The 27,310-nt window shown below is 35.3% G+C and overlaps 1 protein-coding gene across 3 annotated transcripts in view; it reads right to left on the bottom strand.

Moving 5' to 3' along the window:
• Nucleotides 1–27,310, bottom strand: part of Acer3 (alkaline ceramidase 3) — a 187,913-nt gene that overhangs the window by 45,970 nt on the left and 114,633 nt on the right. For all 3 annotated transcript variants that reach the window (XM_026387342.2, XM_026387340.2, XM_026387341.2), the window contains exons 4-6: nt 22,769–22,821; nt 15,085–15,166; nt 8,750–8,785 (exon numbers count right to left, since the gene is read on the bottom strand). In XM_026387342.2, coding sequence (XP_026243127.1) covers nt 8,750–8,785; nt 15,085–15,166; nt 22,769–22,821 — 171 coding nt within the window. The remainder of the gene's footprint in view (nt 1–8,749; nt 8,786–15,084; nt 15,167–22,768; nt 22,822–27,310) is intronic.

Below are 27,310 nucleotides of genomic sequence, written 5' to 3'. Positions count from 1 at the left end.
GATACAGCTCTTTACTTGGGGAAGACAAATACATTTGAAACACACATGTGTGGACACACACACAAAAAAAAATCAGGAAAACAAAATAGCTTATCGCTATTAAATGGGAGAGTCTAGATATGAATCTAGGTTTCTTTGACTTTAGATCTTAAAGTCTTTGCTCTGCTGCCTATTTTCAGCTTCTGTCTCAGAATTTGGTACTGTGAAGGCACACAGTGGATGTTTCTTGAATGAATACTAACTGTGCTCTACCACCGAGCTACAACTACAACCCTCTTATCCTGATTTTAAATCTCTAGGCTCAGGACAAAAACCACAGTGGACATACACAGACCTACTTTTCATCCTGCTTCCTTTCTTGTCAGTAAATATTACTGCTATACACAGAGAATAAAATATTTATTTCTGGAAAAAACATGGAGGGGTAGTTACATTAATAGAAGTTTTTCATCCTCAGATTACCTGTTTCACCTTAACATCATCCTACCAAAACATTGGCCATTACAACAAGCCACTCAAACGCTTCGAGGCCTAGGAGTGGCGAATAATCCCGATAAAAGTGCAATGGTATTAGATTGGAAGGATCCTGAAGGATGTGAAGGAACTAAACAGCCATATGTATTGGATCATCTTCCTGTAAATTTATGGGGACGAGATGTCTTAGATCAATTAGGTTTAACATTAACAAATAATATCAATCAAAATGCACCCACTATTATGGCTAGACAAGGTTTTAGGAAAGGAAAAAGATTAGAAAAACAAGAACAAGGTATAGCAGCACCAATACAAATAAATCAAGGAACAGACAGACATGGGTTGGATTTTCACAAAGGGCCACTGAGACAATAAAAATTACCTGGAAATCAGAAAGACCAGTATGGGTTCCTCAGTGGCCCTTGACTAAAGAAAAGATACAAGTAGCCCATGATCTGGTCAAACAACAATTAGTGGAAGGACATATACAACCTTCTGTATCTCCCCATAATACTCCCATTTTTGTCATCAAAAAGAAATCTGGTAAATGGAGATTATTGCAAGATTTAAGAGCCATTAATAATGAAATGGTCATTATGGGACCTGCTCAATCGGGGATTCCTCAGTTGTCTGCTTTGCCAAAAACTTGGTATGTTTTAGTTATAGATATTAAAGATTGTTTTTTTTCAATTCCAATTCATCCTGAGGATAGTCCACGTTTTGCATTTACTATCCCTGCACTAAATCATGAAGGTCCTGATCAGAGATATGAATGGAAAGTACTCCCTCAAGGGATGGCTAACAGCCCAACTATGTGTCAAATTTATGTTAACAAAGTAATCCAGCCACTTAGAAATCAAAATCCTGAGCTACAAATATTTCACTATATGGATGACATATTATTAGCACACAAAGCTAAAAACACATTGCTAGAATGTTATGCCACACTTACAAACTTATTAAAAAATTATAATCTAGAGATAGCAATAGATAAAGTACAATTAAATTTTCCAATTAATTATTTAGGAGTTCTATTATCCTCAACCATGGTCGGTCCACCAAAAATTCAAATACAAGTAGATCAACTCAAATCACTTAATGACTTTCAAAAGTTATTAGGAGACATAAATTGGATAAGGCCTTATCTAGGTATTCCAACAGGAGAATTGGGACCTTTATTTGATATCCTAAAAGGTCCATCAGATCCAAATTCACCCCGAATGTTGACGCCTGAAGCAAGAAAGGCATTAAAAATCATTGAAACATATATGGAAAATATGCATTTGGATAGAATTGATATAAGTTTGCCTTTATTATTTATTGTACTATCAACAAAAAATATTCCTACAGAGTATTTTGGCAAGAAGGTCCATTATTATGGATACATTTATCTTATTCTCCTAACACTATTCTTACTAGGTATCCTGAGGCTGTAGGACAATTAATACTCAAAGGAATAAAAACAGCAAAGGCAGTGTTTGGAATTTCTCCCAATAAAATTATTACTCCATATACTATGAATCAAATTGATGAATTAGCTAATGAGTTAAATACTTGGGCAATAATCATGTGCAAATCTAATGTTTCATTTGATAACCACTTACCATCTAATCCTTTATTGTCTTTTTGGTCATTGCATCCTGTAATTTTTCCAAAAATGACAAGAAAAACACCTATCATGAATGCTCCAAATATATTCACTGATGGGTCAAATAATGGTACAGCAGCAATAGTTACACCTGATCGAACTTTTACATTTTTAGTACCCAAACAATCAGCTCAAAAGGTAGAGCTTAATGCAGTATTATAAACTTTTGTGATGTTTAAAGATTCTGTATTTAATTTATTTTCTGATAGTCAGTATATAGTTAATGCTATAGTATCCCTTGAAGATGCTGGTAGGATTTCCCCTTCTTCTACTGTTTTCTCTTTGTTTTCCACTATACAAAGTTTAATCTGGGACAGAAAAGACCCATTCTTTATAGGACATATCAGGGCACATACAGGATTGCCTGGAGCCCTTAGTTTGGGCAATGATTTAGCAGATAAAACTACACATGACGTACATATTTTCTCTATACTAGAAGAAGCTATAAATTTTCATAAAAGGTTCCATGTCAATGCTAATACTTTACAAAAGCGTTTTAAAATAACTAAGGAGCAAGCTAGACAAATAATAAAACAATGTCAAAATTGTGTGACCTTTTTACCACAAGTTAATCTTGGAGTCAATCCTAGAGGATTGATACCTAACCATATTTGGCAGATGGACGTCACACACTTGCCAGAATTTGGAAAATTAAAATATTTGCATGTTACAGTTGATACTTCTTCTGGATTTTTGATGGGCTCCCTTCATGCCGGAGAAAAAACTAAAGATGTTATAGCTCATTGCTTACAAAATTTTGCCACTGTGGGCATTCCAAAACAGTTAAAAACAGATAATGCCCCTGGTTATACGTCTACTTCTTTTAAACAATTTTGTTCATCATTTGGCATTACTCATATAATAGGAATCCCATACAATCCACAGGGACAAGGCATAGTTGAAAGAGCTCATCAAACTATTAAAATGTACTTATTAAAGCAAAAAGACGGAATTGGGAAGGGGTATATATTCCCCAAAGATAAACTTAAAATAACCCTTTTTACTCTAAACTTTTTAAATTTGGATTCATCAGGACTTAGTGCTGCAGAAAGGCATATGTGTCCAAAAAATGTACATAAGCCCAAGGTAGTTTGGAAAGATATTCTAACAGGACAATGGAAAGGTCCTGACCCAGTAATTGTCTGGAGTCGGGGGTCTGTTTGTGTGTTTCCACAGGAAGAACAGCAGCCGATTTGGATTCCAGAGAGATTAACCAAGGTCCTGACCCAGTGACTGTCTGGAGTCGGGGGCCTGTTTATATGTTTCCACAGGAAGAACAGCATCCGATTTGGATTCCGGAGAGATTAACTAAAATCCTGACCCAGTGATTGTCTGGAGTCGGGGGTCTGTTTGTGTGTTTCCACAGGGAGAACAGCAGCCAATTTGGATTCCAGAGAGATTAACTAAAGCGAATTCTACAGACCAAAAAGAAGATGATTTGGCTCAAATCAATAATAGCTGATATCCAAAACTCCAATTTGGCTATCCTTACATCTGCGACAGAACCAGGATGCTTTTTTCAATATCTGTTTTATTATTGCCCTTTCCCATATCATGAAGTTCTATTTTGTTTTTTGAGCTCATACAGACCTAGGTTAATGTTTTGCTGATCAGTTCTATTTGTTTTCTTTTTTGACTATTGAGTTTTTAAACATTGCAATGGAGATTTCACCTGTAAAAAGTTATAAGGCCTTTACTATTATGTTATGTGTTGTATGTATTATATTATGTGTGCACACTTGTGTTTTGTGTTATATGTTTGAATGTACATATGTCCATATATCATATAGGATGAGCGCTCATAAAAAAAAAAAAAAATGGATCCAAAAAATTTTTTTTATTCACGTGATTTAAATGGTTTAATTTAAATTGGGTAAATAACTGTTAAGAATTATTTTAATATGTAAACAAAAAAGAAGGTTAACAGATCTGTTTGTTTACTTTCACCTATCCTTTTCATTATATTTAATAATTCTTTTCAAGATAATGTAAATTGTTAAGAAAATTGTTTTCTTTTAGTGCCTTCTAGAATGTTACACAATTATTAATATTAACCATTATTGCCAAAATTCCTATCTTCATCCCAGTGCCGGTGAAGATAATGTAAATTGTTAAGAAAATTGTTTTCTTTTAGTGCCTTCTGGAATGTTACACAATGTTTTCTTTAGCCATTATTGCCAGAATTTCTATCTTCATCCCAGTGCCAGTGAAGAATTGTTAAGAAAATTGTTTTCTTTTAGTACCTTCTAGAATGTTATATAATTTTTTCTTTAGCCATTATTGCCAGAATTCCTATCTTCATCCCTGTGCCGGTGAAGACAAAGATAAAACTAATCTACAGTTTCTGCAATAGCCATCACTGAACCGCTTACAGAACTTGCCTAAACTATGTGTCACTTGTATGCATTGTAAACTCACTTGTATGCATTGTGAACTATCTGTTGGTGCAGCGACTTGTGGTAGTGTTGGAGTATTGATTTGGTATATCTTCCTCCCTTCTGCTTGTAATGATCGTTCAGCTATTTGGGGGCCAACAGAGGTGAGGCAAAGAACCTCACCCCCCCGCTGGTACCTCTCCACAGGTGTGGCTGTATACTGGACCGGTAGTCAATGACGGGTAAGATCCAATTACAATGGTACCAACCTAAGACAGGAGGCTGTCGCCCTGAGGTCAGCTCATCCGAAGACGGGTAAGGACCATATGTAGTATTGGACAACCTAAGGCAGGCACGGTCCCTAAGCCACATGCTTGTTGTTTAAACAGAGAGGGGGAGATGTTGAGAGCCACAGCCAAAGGGGCCCCAGCAAACTTCCAGCTGCCAGCTGATGATTGGCTCACAGTGGCCCCAGCAACATCTAGCTGATTGGCTCCTCTGCGGTGACGTTCATTGGGCTGTTTCCCTGCCCTTCAAGCTTCCAGCTGATGATTGGCTCACAGTGACCCCAGCAACATCCCTGCCCTTCAGACTGCCAGCTGATGATTGGCTCACAGCGGCCCCAGCAACATCTAGCTGATTGGCTCCTCTGCGGTCATGTTCATTGGGCTGTTTCCCTGCCCTTCAGACTACGGAACTGCTCATTGGGGGACTTCTTTGGCTCCGCCCACGCGACCTAGCCAATCGGCCTCAAGAGCAGGAGGATTGGGGGAGGTGGTTGTTGGTGTGTGAGAGAGGCTTGTGGAAGCCGGTGGTGGCAGTTGGGCTCTGAGGGTTTTTCCTGAGGAGCTGTTTTGTTTGGCGTTTGTAGTTTTAAAAATAAAGTTTGTTTCTTTTGACAAGTGGCTCCTGAATTGTGCCCAGCCAGACTGCAGCAAACATCATCCTACTTCTCCCTCCTACTGTTCATTTCTATATTCTGATTTTTAAAAATAATAAGCTTTATTTTTAGGGCATTTTTACATTCATAACAAAATGCAGCAGGAATATTATGAGGTTTCACATAGCCCCTGTGCACACATACACAGTTTCCCCCACTATCAACATCATACACCACAGTGGTATATTTGTTACAAAAAATCTATCGGACACATCATCATCACCCAAGTCCATAGTTTACATTAAGATTTACTTCTGGTGTTTACAATCCTTTAGGTATGGACAGATGTATCTACCATTTAATATACAGAATAATTTTACTACCTACACATTTGTAGGCTGAAATCTAAAATATTCACTGTAAGTTGAATAGTTGCAAATGGATATCATTTCTCAAATACTATAAACACTGACATTTTAAAATATAATTACTATAATACTATTTAAATACCAGGAATCTAAATGCCATTCCAATATTTAAACTTTTAAATTTTTAATAACTTCAGATTTACAGAAAAGCTTAAGAATGCTACGAAGAACTTCCATATAGCCTTCACTCGGATTCCTCAAATGTTAACCTCTTGCTACATCTGCTCTATCTACTTATCTCTTTATCTAGCGCTAAATATTTTGGTTTTTATTTCCTAAAAATCAAGGACTTTCTATTACATAAGCACAGTATAAATATTATTAACTAGGAAAATAATACTGATATAATACCAAAGGGCTTTATTCAAGTTTTATAATTATATTAATAACATTAATCACAGGCATAGAAAATGTAAGACTATGAGGTATATTTAGTTGTCAAGTCTTAAGTCTTTTTTTTTCTATTTTATGGTGCTGGGGATTGAACTCAGGGCTTCACATAGGCTAGACAAGTGCTCCACTACTGTCATTTCTTCTTTATTCCAGAACAATTCCTTAATCTTCTTTTGTCTTAAGTTTTTTATGGGAATAGTCAAGTTACTTTGTAGAATGTCCTTTAGTTTGGGTTTGTTTCATTTTTCCTCCTGATTAACTCAGGTTATGCATTGTTGGTGCAAACACCAGACAAATCATATGTCCTTCCCAGAGTGTCATATTAGGAGAAACACCATATCTATTTGTTCTTTTACTGGAGATGTTAACTTTGATCATAAATTTCTCCACATATTTTTTTAAAATTTTTTATACTTTATTTATCTTTATGTGGTGCTAAGGATTGAACCCAGGGCCTTGAATGTGCTATGTGAGCGCTCTACCGTTGAGCCACAATCCCAGCCCCACATATTTTTCTTAATATTGTATACTATGAGTTCATATTAGAACTTCCAATTTCAATCCAATTCCAGATTTCGTTTTGGCCCTTCCTTTTTCCATATTTATTTCTCCAACATTAAGAGCTCAGACTTATATGTTCAATTATTTAGCAGTTTATTATAAGGATATTACAAAAAATATAGATGAAGGGATGAGTATGGTGAGGTTTGGAAGAAGATGCACACAGCTCCCATACCCTATCAGGACCTTTCAGGACCTTCATGTGTTCAACTGTCTGAATGCTCCTATTTTGCCCCCCCCCCACCCTGTGACTCTAGGGATCAAAGATAGGGCCCTCTAGTACTTAACTATGAGCTCTATCAATGAGCAACCTCACCAATCCAGTCCTTCTGAAATTGATTATTAAAGTCTAGGCCTAGCACATAAACCACAATGGACATGGATAGACCTAGTTTTCATCCTGTTTCATTTTCATCAGCAAATATTATTGCTATACATAGAAGAAAATATTTATTTTACTGGATATTGCAGGAGGAGTAGCTACATAATAAGTTTGTTATTTTTATTGTATAGTGTCAAATAGATCTAAAACATAAAATGGAAAATTGATGGTCATAGAATTATACAAATTAACCCCAGATTTCCAATTTTTATTTTGCAGTTATGATTTGTCATTCTTATAAAGCCAAATAAAATTTATAAAAATTGAGGATTTTTTATATAAATAAACTTCATGATTTTCACTGTGTAAATAAATTTTTCTAATGAAAGGATGATAATGACAACATTTCAAATTACAATAAATAAGAAGGTGATGTTTTTAGTACATAATTTCAGTTGGCTGGAGAAAAGCAAGGCCCAGTAAAGGTTATGGAATTTATTTCAACAAACAGATTTTTATTAGATGATTATTATATAGCTTGAGTTAAAAAGTTATAGGAATGTTATTTTTTATTTTAAGAGCACAAAATATTTTAAAAACTTCAAGGCCTCTGACACTTCTGAAAAGTGTGCTTGCTTGCTTGCTTATTTATTCATTTACTTATGGTTAGCAAGTTTATTAAAAAATGGTGACAGGAGTCAGACAAATCTAAGGTTACAGTCTTGGCTCTGCCCCTTAATAAGTGAATCACCTAGGAGCAATTTATTTAATATCTCTGAGCTCATTTCCCTTAAAATATGCATAATAATCTCTAATTTGTAGGCTAGCTGGTGAATTTAGAAGTCTGTATAGTAATCAACATAGTACCAGGAACCTGGTTGTATTCAATAAATAACAGTTCTCTTTATTTAAGGTCTGCAACTTTATTTTACTCTGGTTTCATAACAGGATATGCTTAAATCATCATTTCCTACAACAAAGTTTCCTGTGTTTGCTTCCTTCAATGTAAATGACCTCCTGCCTCAACAAAATGTGCTAAAATATATTAAGGTGGAAACAGTTAAAGAATTTGCAGCCTGTCCTTTGACCCGCTCCTCCTAGTGCTGGGGACTGAACTGAGGTCCTTATATAAGCTAGGCAAGCACTCTACCACTTAAGTTATATACTCCCAGCCCATGCAGTTTTTCTTTTCTAGATCATAATATAAGGCTTTATGTGTATATGAATATGATGATCCTTGGTTGTTTCTGTCTGTAAGAGTAATCCTGCCCTTGCATTACTGAATATAATAGAAGGCTGGACCTTGGCTTTGGCTGTTAGATATATTCCTGTTACCTAAACCTGGTTCCCATAAGCACTTATTTTTGCAACCTCTTGTTTTAAACACTGATTTTTTTTTAAAGGCTTTCTACTCTTTCATTTTCAAAAGCTATGTCTACATATAATTATTAGAAAAGTAAAACACAAAGCAGGCATATACTATTAAACAATCAAATGTGGGGGCTGGGGTGGTGGCTCAGTGGTAGAGTGCTTGCCTAGCATGCATGAGGCACTGGGTTCGATCCTCAGCACCACATAAAAACAAACTACTGTATCCACTTAAAACTAAAGATACATTAAAAAAAAAAAACCCAAACAATCAAATGTGTGATAATTTAAAATAATTACCTGATGAAATATGGGATCTTTTACATGAAGGTAAACCTGCAAAATATTAGAAAAATACATGTGAATGAAGTGTATTATGGAGGGGGAATAAAAACCTATTCCACCTACTTGGTACATCCCAAACCTTTCCTGCTAATCTCATCTTGTTTGGACTTGACTCCAACCATGTAAAGCCAATCAGATTAGGTAGCATGGCACACAAAGTGCTAGTACATACAGATGGCTCTCTACCAGTACTTACCTTGCCATGGTAAATTAAATACTTCAAATCTATTGTGAACTCTTCTGACTTCTTGGCCTTTGTGTCACAATCAAGTAGATAGAAGAATGCATGAAGACTCATGAAGAGGGAGGAAGTTATGCTGCTAATTCCTGTACTACATCTATTCTATACTAGAAAGAACACTGAACGATTTAGAGATAGGAGTTAAACTCTGACACTTATTTGTTATAGGCCATGGGCAGAGTCAGTGAATCAAAACCCATTTCATCTTATCTGGGTAATGAAGAGCAATAGTGGAGAGGAATGACAAGCTAAAATACATGAAAGTATCTAGCACACAGTAGGTGTGTTCAATAAATGAAGACATTTAAAAAAATTTCCTGTTCACTCTTTTGCTCTTAATCTGTTCGATCACCTAGATGCATTCCAAGTTATACAATTTCTAGTTTTAGGATCCAGTGTCACACTGATTATTTAAGCCCAATGCTTGATTAATATTTAACATGCGTGCATTGCCCTTTATTTTATTTATTTATATGTGGTGCTGAGATTCTGACCCAGAGCCTCACACATGCTAGGGAAGCACTCTACCACTGAGCCTCAACGCCAGCCCCAAGAGCACAATTTTTAAATGATGTGGTACAGAGGAATCAAAATTCAAATCACAACCCTTTAATGACTCTCATCACTTACAGAATAGGTTCAAATTTCTTAGCTTGACCTCAGGGTCTCCTACAATTCCTGCCTTTCTGCTTGGCCTCACTGCTATCTTCTTGTCTCCTTCTCATCCTCTGTTCCGAAAAGTACTGTGCTTCTTCAGATGTACTAGTTTCATGCTTTTGTAACTTTAAACATGCTTCTCCTTACTTTGTTCAGAAATGTTCCCCTGCTGGCAAATACTCATCTGTTAATATTCTATTCAAAGATACTATCAAAAGCCTACCCATCAAGAAAACCCCATGACCAGATGGATTCTCAGCTGAGTTCTACAAGACTGTAAATGACGAATTAACGCCAATACTCCTCAAATTATTCCATGAAATAGAAAAGGAAGAAACACTTCCAAACTCATTCTATGAGGCTACTATCACCCTGATACCAAAACCAGACAAAGATACATTAAGGAAAGAAAACTTCAGACCAATATCCCTGATGAACACAGATGCAAAAATTCTCAATAAAATTCTGGCAAATTACATACAAAAACATATTAAAAAGATAGTGCACCACAATCAAGTGGGGTTCATCTCAGGGATGCAAGGATGGTTTAATATATGGAAATCAATAAGTGTAACTCATCACATTAACAGACTTAAAGACAAGAATCAGATCATCATCTCAATATACAAAGAAAAAGCATTTGACAAAATACAGCATCCCTTCATGTTCAAAACACTAGAAAAACTAGAGATAGTAGGAATATACCTCAACTTTGTAAAAGCTATATATGCTAAGCCCAAGACCAACATCATTCTCAACAGAGAAAAACTGACAGCATTCCCTCTAAGAACTGGAACAAGACAAGGATGCCCTCTTTCACCACTTGTATTCAATATCATCCTTGAAACTCTAGCAGAGCAATAGACAGAAGAAAGAAATTCAAGGGTTATGAATAGGAAAGGAAGAACTCAAATTATCACTATTTGCTGATGACACAATTCTATATTTAGAAGATGCAAAAAAAAAATTCCACCAGAAATCTTCTAGAACTAATAAATTAATTCAGCCAAGAAGTAGGACACAAAATCAATACCTATAAATAAATTGCATTCCTATATTCCAATAATGAATCTGCTGAAAAAGAAATTAGAAAAACTATTCCATTCACCGTAGTCTCAAAAACAAAACAAATCAAAACAAAAAAACCAATAACAACAACAACAATAACAACAGAAACCTGGGAATCAACCTAATAAAAGAAGTGAAAGACCTCTACAATGAAAACTACAGAATACTAAAGAAATTGAAGAAAACCTTAGAAGATGGAATGATCTCCCATTCCGGATAGGCAGAATTAATATTGTGAAAATGGCCATAGTGATGCAACCACTATGAAAAGCAGTATGGAGATTCCTCAGGAAACTTGGAATGGAAACATTCAGTTATCCCACTCCTTGGTTTATTCTCAAAGGGCTTAAAATCAGCATACTACAGTGACGCAGCCATATTCATGTTTATAGCCAGCCATATCCATGTTTATAGCAGCTCAACTCACAATAGCTAAACTATGGAATCAACCTGGGTGCCCTTCAATAGATGAATGGATAAAGAAAATGTGGTATATACACACAATGAAGTATTATTCAGCCTTAACAAAGAATGAAATTATGGCATTCCCCAGGTAAGTGGATGGAGAATATTATGCTAAGTGAAATAAGCCAATCCCTCCAAAACCAAAGGCTGAATGTTTTCTCTAATATTCGAATGCTAATTAAAAGGAGGGGGGTAGTTAAAGAAGAATAGAGGTATTCTGGACTAGGCAGAGGGGAGTGAAAGCAGAGAAGGGGGTTTGGGAGTAAGAAGGGCAGTAGAATGAGTCAGACATTATTACCCTATGTGCATATATGATTACATGACTGGTGTGATTCTATATCATGGACAACCAGAAGAATGAGAAGTTATACTCCATTTATGTATGATGTGTCAAAATACATTCTACTGTCATGTATAGCTAATTAGAAAAACAACAACAAAAAGATTCAACTCAAAGTATGCCTCCTTCCCACCATCACTGTCCATGTACTAACTTTATGGCATTTAGTTTCTCTCTCTCTTTCTCTCTCTCTCTGCAAGAAAAGAATTTCTTTGATAGAAAGGACTGGTTGTAAATATCTCTATATCCTCGTTTAATGTAATGATTTAATAAAGTTTCACAAATTCATACAATTTGGCTACCAAGTTTATTTATTTTTGCAGTAAGTTTCTAGCTACAAAGTGATCAAATTATTTCCTTTGAAAAGGCTTTAAAATAATGTGTCTGAGACTATATATATAATCTCAGTAACTTTAAACTTGGCAAAGGAAAATGCTTTTAATCTCTGAATTCCTTATTTGAAAGTAAGTGATTTCTGAGGCTAGAGGGTATAGCTCAGTGATAGATTATAAGCTTAGCAGAAGCAAGAACTTGGGTTTGATCCCCAGCACCAAACGAAACAACTAATTTGCCTTTGTATGGTTAAAGCATATTCTTATAGCTACTAATAAAAAATACAAAAGGGCATGCTCTTGAAGATACATTTTTTAAAGGAAGAAAATTATGAAGTCCTTGCTACATGCCAATATTAATTTTCAGAACTAATATGAAATGTATACTATTCTTATCTACATTTTATAGGTAAGGAAAACTAAGGCTGAAAGAGATTAAGTAATTTGCCCAATATCCCACAGTTACTAAGTAACAGTGTTAGATATAAACTCAGATCTCATTGATTCCAAAGCCTTTTTTTGTTTGTTTTTTCTTTTGCAGTACTAGGAATTGAACCCAGGGCCTTGTGCATGCCAGCTAAGCTACATCCTCAGATCGTTTAAAAAAATTTTGTTTTGAGACACAGTCTCCCTAAGTTGCTCAGGCTGACTTCAAATTTGTGATCCTTCTGCCTCACCCTCTGGAATAGCTCAGATAATAGGCCCATGCTACCATGCCCAGCTCCAAAGCCTGTTCCTAACTACATCATCTCTTAACTTAGAAAGTGATCCAATATTGAGACAATATTGGATCACTTTGTAAGTTAAGAGATGATGTAGTTACTCTTTAAGATGTAGCTACTCTCGGGCTGGGGATGTGGCTCAAGCGGTAGCACACTCGCCTGGCATGCGTGCGGCCCAGGTTCGATCCTCAGCACCACATACAAACAAAGATGCTATGTCCGCCGATAACTAAAAAATAAATATTAAAATTCTCTCTCTCCCTCTCTCTCTCATTCTCTCTTAAAAAAAAAAAAAGATGTAGTTACTCTTTATATAAACCTGGCTGGCAAGGCAAGTCACTGACACTCTCTAGATTTACTTTATTCTCTTCTTTAAACAGTAACAAGACTATTTTTCACCTCTTCTAGGATTCTTTCATCATTAGCTAGCATGTAGTTTAGGCAAAGCTTAGAAACTCAAGAAAATACTGCATATGTGCTCTTTCACCCTTTTATTTACCATCTCAACAACTGGAATATAGCTTCTTCCTTCATCAATTTACTGGTGACAGTATTCTCATTTAGATTACTTGGTTTTCTAATTCGAAATTTCTATTGGGTTTAAATCTTCATTTTATTCACATCCATTCAGAGGAAACTAATACTTACTAGTTACTTTTCACTCTAAAAATTCCTGTTACATTGGGCTCTTGGCTTTTTTTTATATATATATATATATATATATATATATATATATATATATATATATATATATATGATTACTTTTCTCAGACTGCTTTGCTTGTTCTATCTCTTCTATCTGTAGTTGTAGGATTCTATCTTTAGTGATCATAATGGTCTATGCTATTTCTGTGCCAGTTCATCTATTCCCACCTATCTAGTCTACTTATACCCTTCCAACTCCCAAATCTACATCTTTGGACCACACTACTTGCTACTTGCCTCAGGTGTTATTAATGCTGGGAGCTTCAAACCCAACATATTCTAAATTAAATTTACCTACCTCTATGCCATGATACAAACTTATCCATTAAGTTTCCTGAAAAAGCTGCTCATCTTCCAAGTTTCCTATCATGGTTAAGGGCATACTACATATACTGGCAGCCAGGCCATAAACTGAGGAGCCATTCTAACAAATCTTTTTAAACTCCAGTTCCATCTTTTCTACTCAGTGGACCACAGGTCCCATAGATAGGTATTTATGTCATCTTTTTTTCATTCCTATATGTTACTTTATAGTCTGAGTCTCATATCCCTAACCCTTATTCCTCCCCATCCTCCATAGCCAGTGTAATCTTTCTTAAACATATCTGATTACATTTTTCTCTACTTTAAGCCAGTTAATGGCTCTCCATTGCCTTGACAATAAAAATTAAAATTGTAAGACCTGGCAAACAATGAGCTTTATAACCTAATTCATTAAACTCATTCACTACTCCCCACTTATCATATGTCCACCTATATAAAATCTTTCCCAATTCTACTGGTGATGAATGAAAACAATAAAGGTAAAGTATTCAGTACAATATCTGACATTAGTAAATCATTAAAAAGAGTAATTCTCTATGTGATTCCAGAGTTTTATACCCATGGACATATGAAAGACTATTTCAAAATGTTTCGCCACACTGTTGCCCAGGGGCTGGATGAACTTTCAATTATCAGTCAAAATCTAACTCAACTGCCTCCTCTCTCTGAAGCCTTCCATGACCTACTCAAGTAGACTTTTTAAAAAAAATTACATTTATTTTTAATTGATACATAAAAACATAAAAATACATATTTATGGGATATAAGGAATACTCAAGCAGTCTTGATTGGCTTTCTTTTACCTCATTACATATAATTAACATTTACTTCTAGTATTTCAGTTATTATCTTTTGATACATTTCTTTATTTACAAGTTTAATTTCTCTAATAGAATTAATTCCTTATGGATAGTAACTGCTTCTTAGGCATCTCTGAATTTCCTGTGCCTGACATGTAGGTTTTCCTAAAGTGTTTGTTTAAATTAATATTTTCTTAATACAAAATGCAATTCACTTGAGGAGAAAAGCACAAGATAGGATAAGGATCAGAAGTGACCGGCTACCTCAAGTTATTAGGAAAAGGTTAACCATTAAAATAGTCACACTAGATCCAATGAAGTGGAGCCAATTTCTTTAACAAATAGGAGGTAATATGTCCATTCATGAAAAAGTTAATTTTTCTCCATTGTTACTAACTAAATATTTACTTTTTGACCTTTCTTCCTTTAAAAAAATTAAACATTACAAAAGTTATTTCAATTACAAGGAAAAATAACACTTGGAAACAAAGAAGCAATATTAAAAAATGAGATATTCCAATTATATGTAGAAACATTTTAGTTTGAACAGCTTCAAGCAAATACAGGAAGCAAAATGTTTTCTCCATAAACGACAAATTCATATGCTTAATCTGTTAGAGACAAAATATGACTTACTGTGGTTACTAATAAACTGAATAGAACTAGGGTAAAAAGTAGATGGTAGTTTACTGAGTTCTTCATCTTGAAACATTCAAACCTTAAAAAGAAAGAAAGAAACTTTATTTAGAATATAGAACAGGAACAAATAGAATGGGACTTTACCACTTACCTACATACCTTTGTGGTCTAGTAATACCCATCATTTCTTTCCAACCACATTCTTAGAAACTCTGCACTCCTACAGCCTATGAGAGGCTGGAAGGATAAGGAGTAGATAAGTAGGGACAAATGTTCTCTCCTGAAAGTCTGGAGTTGGGGATCCAGAAACCTAATCAATTAAATATAGGAATGATTTCAAAGTATGAAGTCAAATGGACCTAAGATCTGAGGCTGATATTTTGGGGTAGCCAAAGTGAATGAATAAGTGGGTGAATGAGCAGAAAAATATTCCTCAGGGAAAGAAAAATAAATATAAAGATTTGAAGACAAATGAAGAGGAAGGAATGCAGAAAAGAGAGAAAGAGGAAGAAGCAACCATTCCATTTCTAGTGAAGTGAGTCTGTACTTCCTGCTGTCGTGTTCCATACAATTTCCTGATGTTCTTACAAAAGATAAACCTCTTAACTCAAGCTAGCTTCAGTAAGTTTCTGTCTTGCAACAAATGATCCCTAAAGAAAACTACTTTTTAAAAATCACTTTTTATAATTGTCTCTTTTCTTATCTGTTTCCCCAACTAAATGGTGCATTCTTAGCATGCAGATATACAATCTTATTATTACTTTTTCATATATCTAGTCACTAGGATAGTATCTGATGCACTGGAGATAAAGAGTAAATAAGGAAATACAAACATAATTGGCCATCAGTTAAGTACCCAGTCTTTGAGGGCTGTCTTGGTATAGGCAATAGGAATATTCTCTCAGTTTACTAATTCATTGTGGAAGTTGGACCCAATTCTTATTTCCTTATCTATAAAGAAAGGTGGATTGCAATATCTGATTTTTAAGTTCCCTTTTGCCTTTAATTTCTATGAATTCATGGCTTGGAAAATGATGAAAATGTTAGGATATTAGATGGATGTTTTTCTTTTTTTTTAGTATTTACTTTTCAGTTTTAGGTGGACAAAATATCTTTATTTTTATTTTTATGTGGTGCCAAGAATCGAACCCAGTGCCTCACGCATGCTAGGCGAGCACGCTACCACTTGAACCACATCCCCAGCCCGGATGTTTGTTTTTCTTTTAAATTATATGACTTTATGGCTTGAAAGTTGATTGAAAAAGGTAGGATATTTGTGAATTATAATTAGCATTTTCATTCTGTCAGTAGCTTAGAAATTTCTGTTTATTGTTTTAGATGCCCTCAAATCGGATTATTTATTAAGAAACCAAAGGTCTTTGGGAAGCCTGGCTTATATTTATTACTATGGTCATCTTACTTTATCATAGTCAGTTTCTTATCTATACCCTTCTTTAGATAATGAGTTCCTTGACTATTTCTATAGGGCCCAGTCACACCTTACACAAAGATGCACCCTAACTTACAATGAGTTCCTTGACTCTCTATTTCTAAAGGGCCCAGTCACACCTAACACAAAGATGCACCCTAACATACAATGAGTTCCTTGACTCTCTATTTCTAAAGGGCCCAGTAACACCTAACACAAAGATGCACCCTAACATACTAGAGCTTTTCCAGTATGTGTTTCACAAATGAACAAGCATATGCACATAGAAGGCAAGGCAGGTTTAAAACCATTATGGTCTAGCCTGCTTCATACACTTGATATGTTCAAAGAATATCCTAAGGAATTAACAGAAAAAATGGAATAGAATAAAAGGTTCATATACAAAAATCAACTGTATTTCTAAATGCTAATAATTACATCTGGAAAATAAAGTTTTAAAATTATAATACCACTTAAAAAGTACCCCCAAATCATTAGAAATCTAGAGTTAGAGCTAGCAAAGTATGTGCAACACCTATGCACTGAAAATCATAAAATGTCTCTGGAAGAAATTAAAGGAAACCTGAACAAATGGAGAATTATGCTACTACATTCATGGTTTGGAAGACTGAATATTCTTTCCTTCTTTCTTCCTCCTCCTCCATTCTTTCCTTCTCTTCTTCCTCCTCTCCCATTCTTTCCTCTTCCCTCTCTTCCTCCATTCTTTCTTCTTCTTCCTCCTCCATTCTTTCCTCCTCCTCCTTCATTCTTTCCTCTTCCTCCTCCTCCTCCATTCTTTCCTCCCCCTCCACTCTTTCCTCCTCCTTCTTCTCCATTCTTTCCTCCTCCTCTTCCTTCTCCTCATCCTTTCTTTCCTCTTCCCCCTTCCTTCCTCCTCTTCCTCCTCCATTCTTTCCTCCTCCTCCTCCTCCATTCTTTCCTCCTCCTCCATTCTTTCCTCCTCCTTCATTCTTTCCTCTTCCTCCTCCATGTTAGGCAACTAGTCTACCACTGAGCTACATCCCAAGCTCTAGCAGAGTTTTTTTTTTAATATTCATTTTTTAGTTTTAGGTGGCCACAATATCTTTATTTTTCATTTATGTGGTGCTGAAGATCGAACCCAGTGCCTCATGCATGCTAGGTAAACACTCTACCACTAAGCCACAACCCCAGCCCCTCCAGCAAACTTTTTTGGTAGAAGTTGGCAAGCTGACTCTAAAATGAATGCAAAATTGCAAAGGATTTAGGACATCCAAAGCTATACTGAAAAAGAACAGAACAGGAGGACTGTTCTGACTGATCTCAAGATTTACAATAATGTGCATCTTGGGAGGCTGAGGCAGGAGGATTCAGAGTTCAAAGCCAGCATCAGAAAGCTAGTATATCCCTAAGAAACCTAGAGAGACCCTTTCTCTAAAGAAAATATTTTTAAAAAGGGTTGGGGATGTGGCACAATGGTTGAGTACCACTGGGTTCCAGTTTATCAGTCCTTGATACCAAAAAAAAAAAAAAATTTACAATAATGCTTGCTACAACTAAAAGACAACATGGTATTGACATAAGGATAAAACAGACTAAAAAAAATTGTCATAATAATTTAATGCATGGGCTGGGGTTGTGGCTCAGTGGTAGAGTGCTCTCCTAGCATGTATGAGGCACTGGTTCAATCCTCAGCACCACATAGGAAGAAAAAAAAAAGATATTGTGTCCACCTAAAACTAAAAAATAAATATTAAAAAATAAAAGTAATTTAATGCAGAAAGAATAATCTTTTCAAAAGATGGTATGCAGGACCGGGGATAGAGCTCAGTTGGTAGAGTGTTTGCCTTGCATGCACAAGGCCCTGGGTTCAATACTCACCACCACCACCACCACACACACACACACACAAAAAGATATTATACAATAACCAGTTACTAGCAGGGGAAAATATGGATTAAATCCTCACCACCACCACATTAAAAAAAAGAAAAAAAATGATGTTATGCAATAACCAGTTACTAGCAGAGGAAAATATGACCCTCAACTTTGCCTTACAACATACCCAAAATTGACTCAAATGGATCATAGGCCTAAATACAAAAACTACAGTTAATAAAACTCCTGGGGAAAAAAGCAAACAAAACAGAAAATCTTTTTGACCATAGGGAAGGCAAAGAGCTCTTCTGACACAAAAGGTACTAGACCTAAAAATTTTAAAAAATAAATTGGATTTCGTAAAAATTTAAAACTTCTGTTCATCAAAAGACACCATTAATGGGGGCTGGGGTTGTGGCTCAGTGGTAGAGCGCTTGCCAAGCATGCATGAGGCACTGAGTTCGGTCCTCAGCACCACATTACAAAATAAATAAATAAAATAAAAAGACACTATATTAAGAAAATGAAAAGATAATTCATAGACTGAAAAAAATACTTAAGATAAATATTGGAGAGGACTTCAATCCCCGCCCCCCCAAATTGTACACTTTAATAAGAAGAAAAACAACTCAGTTTCTAACAAAAGGGCACAAGATTTGAATAGACACTTCTTTTTAGTTTTTTCCCTTTCTTCCTTTGGTGGTGCTGGAGATCACAGCCAGGGTCTTGTACTTGCTAGGTGAGCTCTCTATCACTAAGCTATATATCTAGATGCTTGAACATATTTCTTAAGACATACAAATGGCCAACTAGCATATGGAAAGATGGACAACATCATTAGTTCTTAAAGAAATGCAAATTAAAACACCAGAGACAGTACTCCATACTCCCCAGAAAAACTAAAAATAACAAGACTGGTAACATCAAGTATGAGCAAGGATATGGAGCAATGAGATTCTTCATATATTTGTTAGTAGAACTATAATAAAATATAACATGTTGGACAATAGTTTGGCAGTTTCCTATAAAGTGTAGACTTATACAACCCAGAAATTCCACCTCTAGGTATTTACCCAATAGAAATGAGAAGATATATCCAATTAAAGACCTGTACACAGAATGTATATAGTCACTTTATTCATAAGAGCCCCAAACTGGTAACAACCTTAATGTGCATCATTGGTGAATGGTATATCTATATAATGGAATACTTACTACTAGCATTAAAAAACAGAATGAACTACTGATACTGATAATAACATAGATGAACCTCAAAAAATCATATTGAACAAAAGAAGGCAGGCATAAAAATGTACATATTGCATAATTCCTTTTACATGAAATTTAAGAGCAGATAGGACTAATCTATAGAAAAGCAGAGGACGGGGTCAGGATGAACTGTAATATAGAAGGAAAGGAATGTTCTCAAGTGATCAACATGTTCTATTTCTTAATATAAGGATAATGGTGTGAGAACACATTTGTCAAAACTCAAATTATACAATTAAATATACTTTATATATAAATTAATTAAAATACATTTTATTATATGTTACTCACACCTCAGTAAAATGGTTTAAAATTATTTCAATCTTTTCGTTTCCTTCTAAGAGTCACTTAAAGTGTACTATGGCAGGGTCTGGGGATGTGACCCAGTGGTTGAGCACTTGCCTAGTATGCATGAGGCCCTGGGTTCAATCCCTCATATGGAAGGAAGGAAGGAAGCAGTGTACAGAAATTCCTTTTTATATACTGAGGTGGTAGAACTTTGAAACTTGTTCTATTCACAGTTGACAGTTGGGAGACCATGCTTCATTTTCATAAAGTGGCAAGTTCTATCCTTTCCTACCCTACTGAATTTTGTAGAATATTAACCACATTACATGGAAGGCTGCTTGTTTTTGGTTCTGTTTCTTCCACTGAAAACCTCAGATTTTCTGAGGTAAAAGCTCACTTCTTACTTTTCCAATTCTCAGTGCCCATCGCACTGATACATCAACAGCATACAAGTTTATATTATAAGCAAATAAATCATTTAATTTAATCTTCATGAGAAAATTGTAAGTACTACAACTTCCAATGAGAAACAAATGAAGAAATAGAAATATTGACTTACGCAGGGTCATGCAGTTAGTAATTACTAGAGCTAGAAACTGAACTATAAGTTTTAATATCCTTAGTGTGTGTGAGTGTGTGTGTGTGTGTGTAGCTGTGGATCAAACCTGCAGCCTCATGAATGTTAGCCAAGTGCTCTATCACCAAGCTACATTCCCAATCCCCAGTCCTATCCTTATTTCTAAGTAATACCCTTCTGTTCCCTAACCTAATACACAAGTATTTTCTGAACCTATTTTATATGATTATCTAGTATTTTTTCCCAATATGGTCATCATTACTAGCCCAAGAACATTTTCTTCTAAAGATATAAAAATATCAGAATAGTTTTTAAAATATGTTACTAAAAGGAGCTCATCCACAAGTACTTTTTTAGATGGGGATAGCAAACTATAGCTTAAGGGCCAATTTCTCAGCCTGGGAGTTTTTTTTTTTTTTTTCTTAATTGTGGCACCTTGGATTGAATCCAGGGTTACTCTACTCCTAAGCTTCATTCCCAGTTCTTTAAATTTTTTATTCTAAGACAAGATCTCACTAATTTATCCAGCTGGCTTCAAACTTCTGATCCTCCTGCGTTGGTCTCATGCGAGACTGGGATTATAGGCATGTACCACCTTAACTAGTTCTGAGACTGTTTTTGTAAGTCACTCTCAGCAAGGCTGAAAAGTTGCAACAGAGACCCTAGGCCTGCAAAGCCTAAAATATTTACTATTTGGTCCTTTTACAGAGAAAAGTTGGCCAATCCCTATTTTTTTTTTTTAATCACTGTTCTTGAACTTCTTTTCACCTACCTTTGAAACAGGACAATAGGGTTTGATGCCATACAAATCTAACCAATAAATGGGCATTCTTCCTTTTATTGTTTCTGAGTTTTAGTAAAGGTTTAGAACTAAGGGTGGTATGGTTTATTATAGCTCAGTAACTCAAAATCCCTTTGAGTTACTTTAGTATATGCTACTAACTTTTAGAAGTGGAAATAAGGAAGAGACAGATATGAATAGTGGGAATATAAGGTTAAGGAAGCAATTCTATAAACTGGGTCCACTGTATTGATCCCCACAAGCTCTCTCTCTCTCTCTCTCTTTCTCTCTCTCTCTCTCTCTCTCTCTCTCTCAGCAATTTTCCTGCAGCCCTACCTGGCTTAACTGGACAGGATATGTTACATTCCTCAGCAAACAACCTGTTACCTGCAGGAGTAATGCAGGCACTAAATGCTGATACCCTGAAGGGGATTTTTTTTTTTTTTTTTTTTTTTTACTTTTACACAGACCAGATTTCAGAATACAAGGAAATAAGGATAATTCTCCCTAACCATAAAACTTGTAAGAACTGACTCCAATTAGCATTGTCAGTATGAGCTAAAGTTGTCATGCACAGGGTTGTAATGTACAGTGGGGACTTGAAAATCCGATGTAATCCTGCAGTCAGTCAAAAGTTAAGAGGTGGACTTGGGTGGAATTCTCAGGAAATTTTCTTGGGACCTCCAATAAAAAAGCTTGCTTAAGTATTTAGTTAAGTTACTAAATCTCTCTGTGCTTCACTTTCTTATTTACAAAATAAGGACAATAACCACTTATCTTGCACAACTGTGCAGAATTAGAGATGGTGTAGTACAGTACAAAGGCAATATTAATGCTTACTAATATTCTTTCATTTTATTTTTCAAGATTTGTCACTCAGGAAATACAAATTAACTTGAGATTGAAATAAAAAATATGAACCAGAAAGGGAACTTTGGATTCAATATTCCCATTCATATTTATAAACAACCAATCAAAATAAACACATCCTTGACAGCTTTACTGTGATTTAGAATAAGAAGAATTAAAAGGAAACAAATACTATTTAGTAAGCAATTTTAAAACAAAGAGATTAAAATGACACATTATTGTACAACTAGAGGTGTACTTCATTTTTCTGGTAAGTTTCTGTTAAGAAACTGTTAATATGATATTATATATCATGGAATAATAAATATAACCAATATCTACATCTGTACATTCTTTACATAAGGAAAGGCAAATTGAACAACTTAAGTACAATTAAGATTTTATCTAAATTGGCTACAGGGTTTGAGATCATAAAAGTTAATAAATAACATTATTAATACAAGAAATTATACTCTTATCAATTTGATATCATTAAATTTTATATCATAAAATTTCTAATCTTCTATTACATTATAATATCCTAGTAATATAACTGGGTTAGTTACAGTAATTCCTTGAGAAAAATATGAATTCAAAAGTATACCAAACAACTGAAATCTAAAGTACTCACATGCAGTATACAAATATGCAACAGCTGTAAATCATTGGGAGTTCATCCAATAGCTATATGAAATAAAGAGAGATAACAGGCTTGAATATATAGAGGTACAATTATACAAATCAAAATAAAACATCAGAATAATTGAGATTATCATTTCTTGAGCTGGTGATGTAGCTCAGTGGTAGAATGTATGATTAGCATGCACAGGCCCTGGGTTTAATCCCCAGCTCCACATAGACATAAAACATTGATGTCTTCTCTTAATTTCTTTTACTAATTTATATATTTATCATCATCTAATGAGACAGACATGAATAGTGGGTATATAAGGTTAGGAAGAGACAGACATGAATAGTGGAAATATAAGGTTAAGGAAGCGATTCTATAAACTGGAATAGTTTGTTGTTTTTGAACAAACGAGGTTATTCATCCATCTGTCCTAATCCATACACCTAAGTAGCATACCTGACTCACTATTTCTGGAAGGCAGCCTTGTAATCATGCTGCTCATATCACTTGGTATCACAAACTTGGTATCACATACTTCCAAGAAATAATGTAGAGCCTATCAGTATTCTTTTGTATTTCCTTCCTATAACACCTTAAATAGATACAATGTCCACTAACACAAATAAAAAGAGATATTAATGGTCAGGGAAATAATTTCATTAATCTCTGAAATTAATATCTAAAAAGAATACTATTATTTATGCAATAATAATAGTAATTATGATCATTATATATTAAACTGCTTACTGAATGCTAAGCTATTGTATATAGGTTATTTATAATCCTCAAACCAAACTTAAAGAATTCATTTATCACTAGATACACAACTAGTTCTTTTTTGTTTTCCCCTTTGGATACCCAGGGGCACTTTACCATGGAGCCACAGTCCCAGCCATTTTTATTTTTTTATTTTTGAGACAGGGTCTCACTAAATTGCTTAGGGCCTCACTAAGTTGTTGGGGGGCTAGCCTTGAACTTAACCATCCTCCTGCCTCAGCCTCCTGAATCACTCATTAGATAGTCTCCCAGCAAAGAAGGGCAACTGGTGGGCCCTAGGGGTGCATTGATCTCTCTAGAGCCGGTCACCACCCAGAAAAGCATCTGGGGCCTGAATGGATCTAAGCTCTCCCACCCCCATCACAACCACCATGGGAATTCCACCTACTGAAACTGCACTCACAGAACTCTGCAGCAGCCCAACCCTGGGAGTGCATCAAATTGTTCTGTGCAGACCAAACTCTAGCTGACAGCACCTCCCATCCCATCCTACAACATTCTGGTAAGAAGCGAAGCTGATAATTTTTGAACTCCAACTTGCAACTTGGTGAGCAACACAAAAAAAGGAAGGGAATAACCCTTGGCTCTTACTGTCATGTTTAGTATATAACTCAAGTACATAACTCAAGAAGAAATGGAAAAAAAATAGTTGGGCACAGACTGTGAACATATATTCTCACTGACTATTTTTACCACCTCAGGGGAAACAATTCCTTAATTTTCATTAAGAATCTCTCTCTTTTTTGTTTTCTTCTTTAATTTTAGTTTTGTGTGTGTGTTTATATTTTCTATGTATGTCTGCTGAATGCTTCATGGACATATATACATACACATATTGGTTTCTTTTTTCACATGTGTAATACTTTAAAAAATGTACTTGCTTTTCCTTGCCTTGTCCTTTAGGGTTAGGGTTTTTGAAAAGTATATTTTGGTTTTGTTTTATATTGGTTTTCATTTGTCTGTTTGTTTCTCTTTCTCTCTTTTATTCTAACAGCCAAAGTCTACTATTCTTTCATTCTTCCTTTCATTTTTTATTACTATTTTTTTTCTCCTTCCTTATAACCATCACATCCTACATCTCTTCTACATTCTCTTTGTTCACATTTTGGAATTATAAACACTTTTCTGCCTTCCTATCACATTTTATTTTATCCTAATTAACTCTAATCTTACCATCTTTTAGCACTAGTTTGGTTTATATAACACCTGCCCCCACCATTAATGCTACTACAATTATTACTGCTGTGGATGCCACAGTTGAAACCTCTTATTTGATTTAATCCAGATATAACACAGGGTTACTTATTGTTTGTGTTAATGAAACTTGCTGACCCTACCATTTCTGTTTTTTTTTTTGTAGCAATTAACATTGTAGATGTCATAGCAGAAACTAAGTATTCAGTTTAATGCTCTATATTGTTTGCATTGGTTGTTACTATTATTTATCCCTAATCTTTGAGGTACTAGAAACCTACAGAGACACTACATGTTCACAGGATAGAAACTCTGTTACTTCAGAACCATACTGATAGATGTGCATACATACAAACAATATGAAAAAAAAAAACAAGGAACAAACCATCCCGAACAACTCCAAATGCCTAAATAACATCCTTCACTGACACCACAGTGAAGAAATGCCAGAAAAGGAATTTAGAAAGTTCATAAAGAGTTCCATGAGGTGAAAGACAATATAAGGAGTAAAATCAGATAGAAAAAACAAGAAGTGAAAGATCATTTCAATAAGGAGATATAGATTCTGAAAGGAATCAATTAGAAATCCTCAAAATGAAGGAATAAACAAACCAATTTAAAAGTTCAATGAAAAGTATCACCAATAGACTAAACACTTGGAAGACAAATTTTTAGGCATCAGTGACAAAGTATATGATCTTGAAAATAAAGGTGACCATAGAGAAAAGATGTTCAGAGACTGTGAACAGAATATTTAAGAAATATGGGATAACATTAAAGGCCAAATTTAAGATTCATCGGGCTAGATGAAGGCTCTAAAATACAAATTAAAGTAATGTACAATCTTTTTAGGGGGGTGGGTGTTGAATTCAGGGATACTCAACTGTGGGAGACCAACCTTGACTTGACTAAGTCACACTCCCTGGCTGGGTGCTGAGGCGTCAGGTGGTATTCTGCTAGACTTTCCCCACCCTTCTTGGGTTCGAGGGATGGTGTCTCGTGCATGGGTGTGTCTGGCTATAGCCCCATGGGTGAAGCTACGCTCACCTGTTCCTTTGTACTATTACCTCTTGCCCTATTTGGGATGGAATATTCCATGGAAACACCTTGTGTGTGTCCCCTTCTCTTACTGTGCCCTTGGGTCTGGCCTACCTAGATGTCAGTCAACCTGCTGATAGTGGACATCATGAAGATAGACTCAGCCCCTTGAAACCTGACCCCTTGCCTCATTTGAATAGCTTCTCCTCAATAAAAGGGATCAGAGTGTGCTCTATCTCTCTTTCTACGGACCCTTAAGGTCAGAGGAGCTGTCACAACAACCCCAAAAGAAAAAGGTATTTCTGTCTCTTGTGTGGTTATTTTGCAAAGCTCAGTTAGCCCAGTTCCCCTGGAGTGACCCCTGAGCGTTTTAGTAGCGGAACAAAACCCAGCACTCAACCAATGAGCCACATCCCCAGCCCTATTTTGTATTTTATTTAGAGACAGGGTGTCATGGAGTTGCTTAGTGCTTCGATTTTGCTGAGGCTGGTTTTGAACTTGCGAACCTCCAGTCAGCCTCCTAAGCCACTAGGATTATAGGTGTGTGCCACTATACCTGGTGAAATACACAATCTTTTCAATGAAATAAATAATAACAGAAAAATTTCCAAACCTTAAGAATGAAATGGGAATTCAAATAAGCGAAGGTATACAGGACTCCAAATATAAAAAATTATAACAGATCTACTCCAAGACATATTATTATGAAAACAACTAACATACAGAATAAGGATAAAATTCTAAAAGCTGCTAGAGAAAATTAATACTTCATATTTAGAGGTAAACCAGTCTGGATCTTAACTGATTTCTTATCCCCAACTCTAAAAGCTAGGAGGTTTAGGAATAATATATCCTGAGCTCTGAAAGAAAACGGATGCCAACCAAAAATATTATACCCAGCAAAATTAAGATTCAGACTAGAAGATAAAATAAAAACCTTCCACAACAAACAAAAGCTAAAAGAAATAACTAAAATATTTCATGAAGAAGAAGTGAAAAATAAAAATGAAAACTAGCAGAGGAAGGAACTACACTAGAAGATTAGTCAATCAAGACAGAATCAAATTCAAATTTAAAAAAACAGAAATAAATTAAAATGACAGGAAATAAAAATAATCTCTTCATAATAACATTGAATGTAAATGGGCTAAACTCTTCAATCAAAAGACAAAGGTCAGCATATTGGACCCAACAATATGCTATCTCCAAGAGACTTATTTCGTAGGCAAAGACATCCACAGACTGAAGGCAAAAGAATGGGAAAAAAATACCATTCACATAGATCTCATAAACAAGTAGGGATTTCTATCCTCATATCAGATCAATCAGAGTTCAAGCCAAAGGCAATTAGAGGAGACCACAAAGGCCATTTCATACTGCTTAAGGGAATCATACATCAGTAAGAAACAATGATTGTAAATATTTATGCACCAAACAAAGGACATCTCTATACATCAAACAAATCCTAAAATCAAATAGACCTCAACCCAAAAATACTGGGTGAATTTAACATGCCTCTCTAAACCATCTAAA

This window comes from Urocitellus parryii, chromosome 4, assembly GCF_045843805.1.
Source record: "Urocitellus parryii isolate mUroPar1 chromosome 4, mUroPar1.hap1, whole genome shotgun sequence".
Lineage (NCBI taxonomy): Eukaryota > Metazoa > Chordata > Mammalia > Rodentia > Sciuridae > Urocitellus > Urocitellus parryii.
Note: the sequence above shows the minus strand (reverse complement) of the source record. Positions and strands in the feature narration are given on the sequence as shown.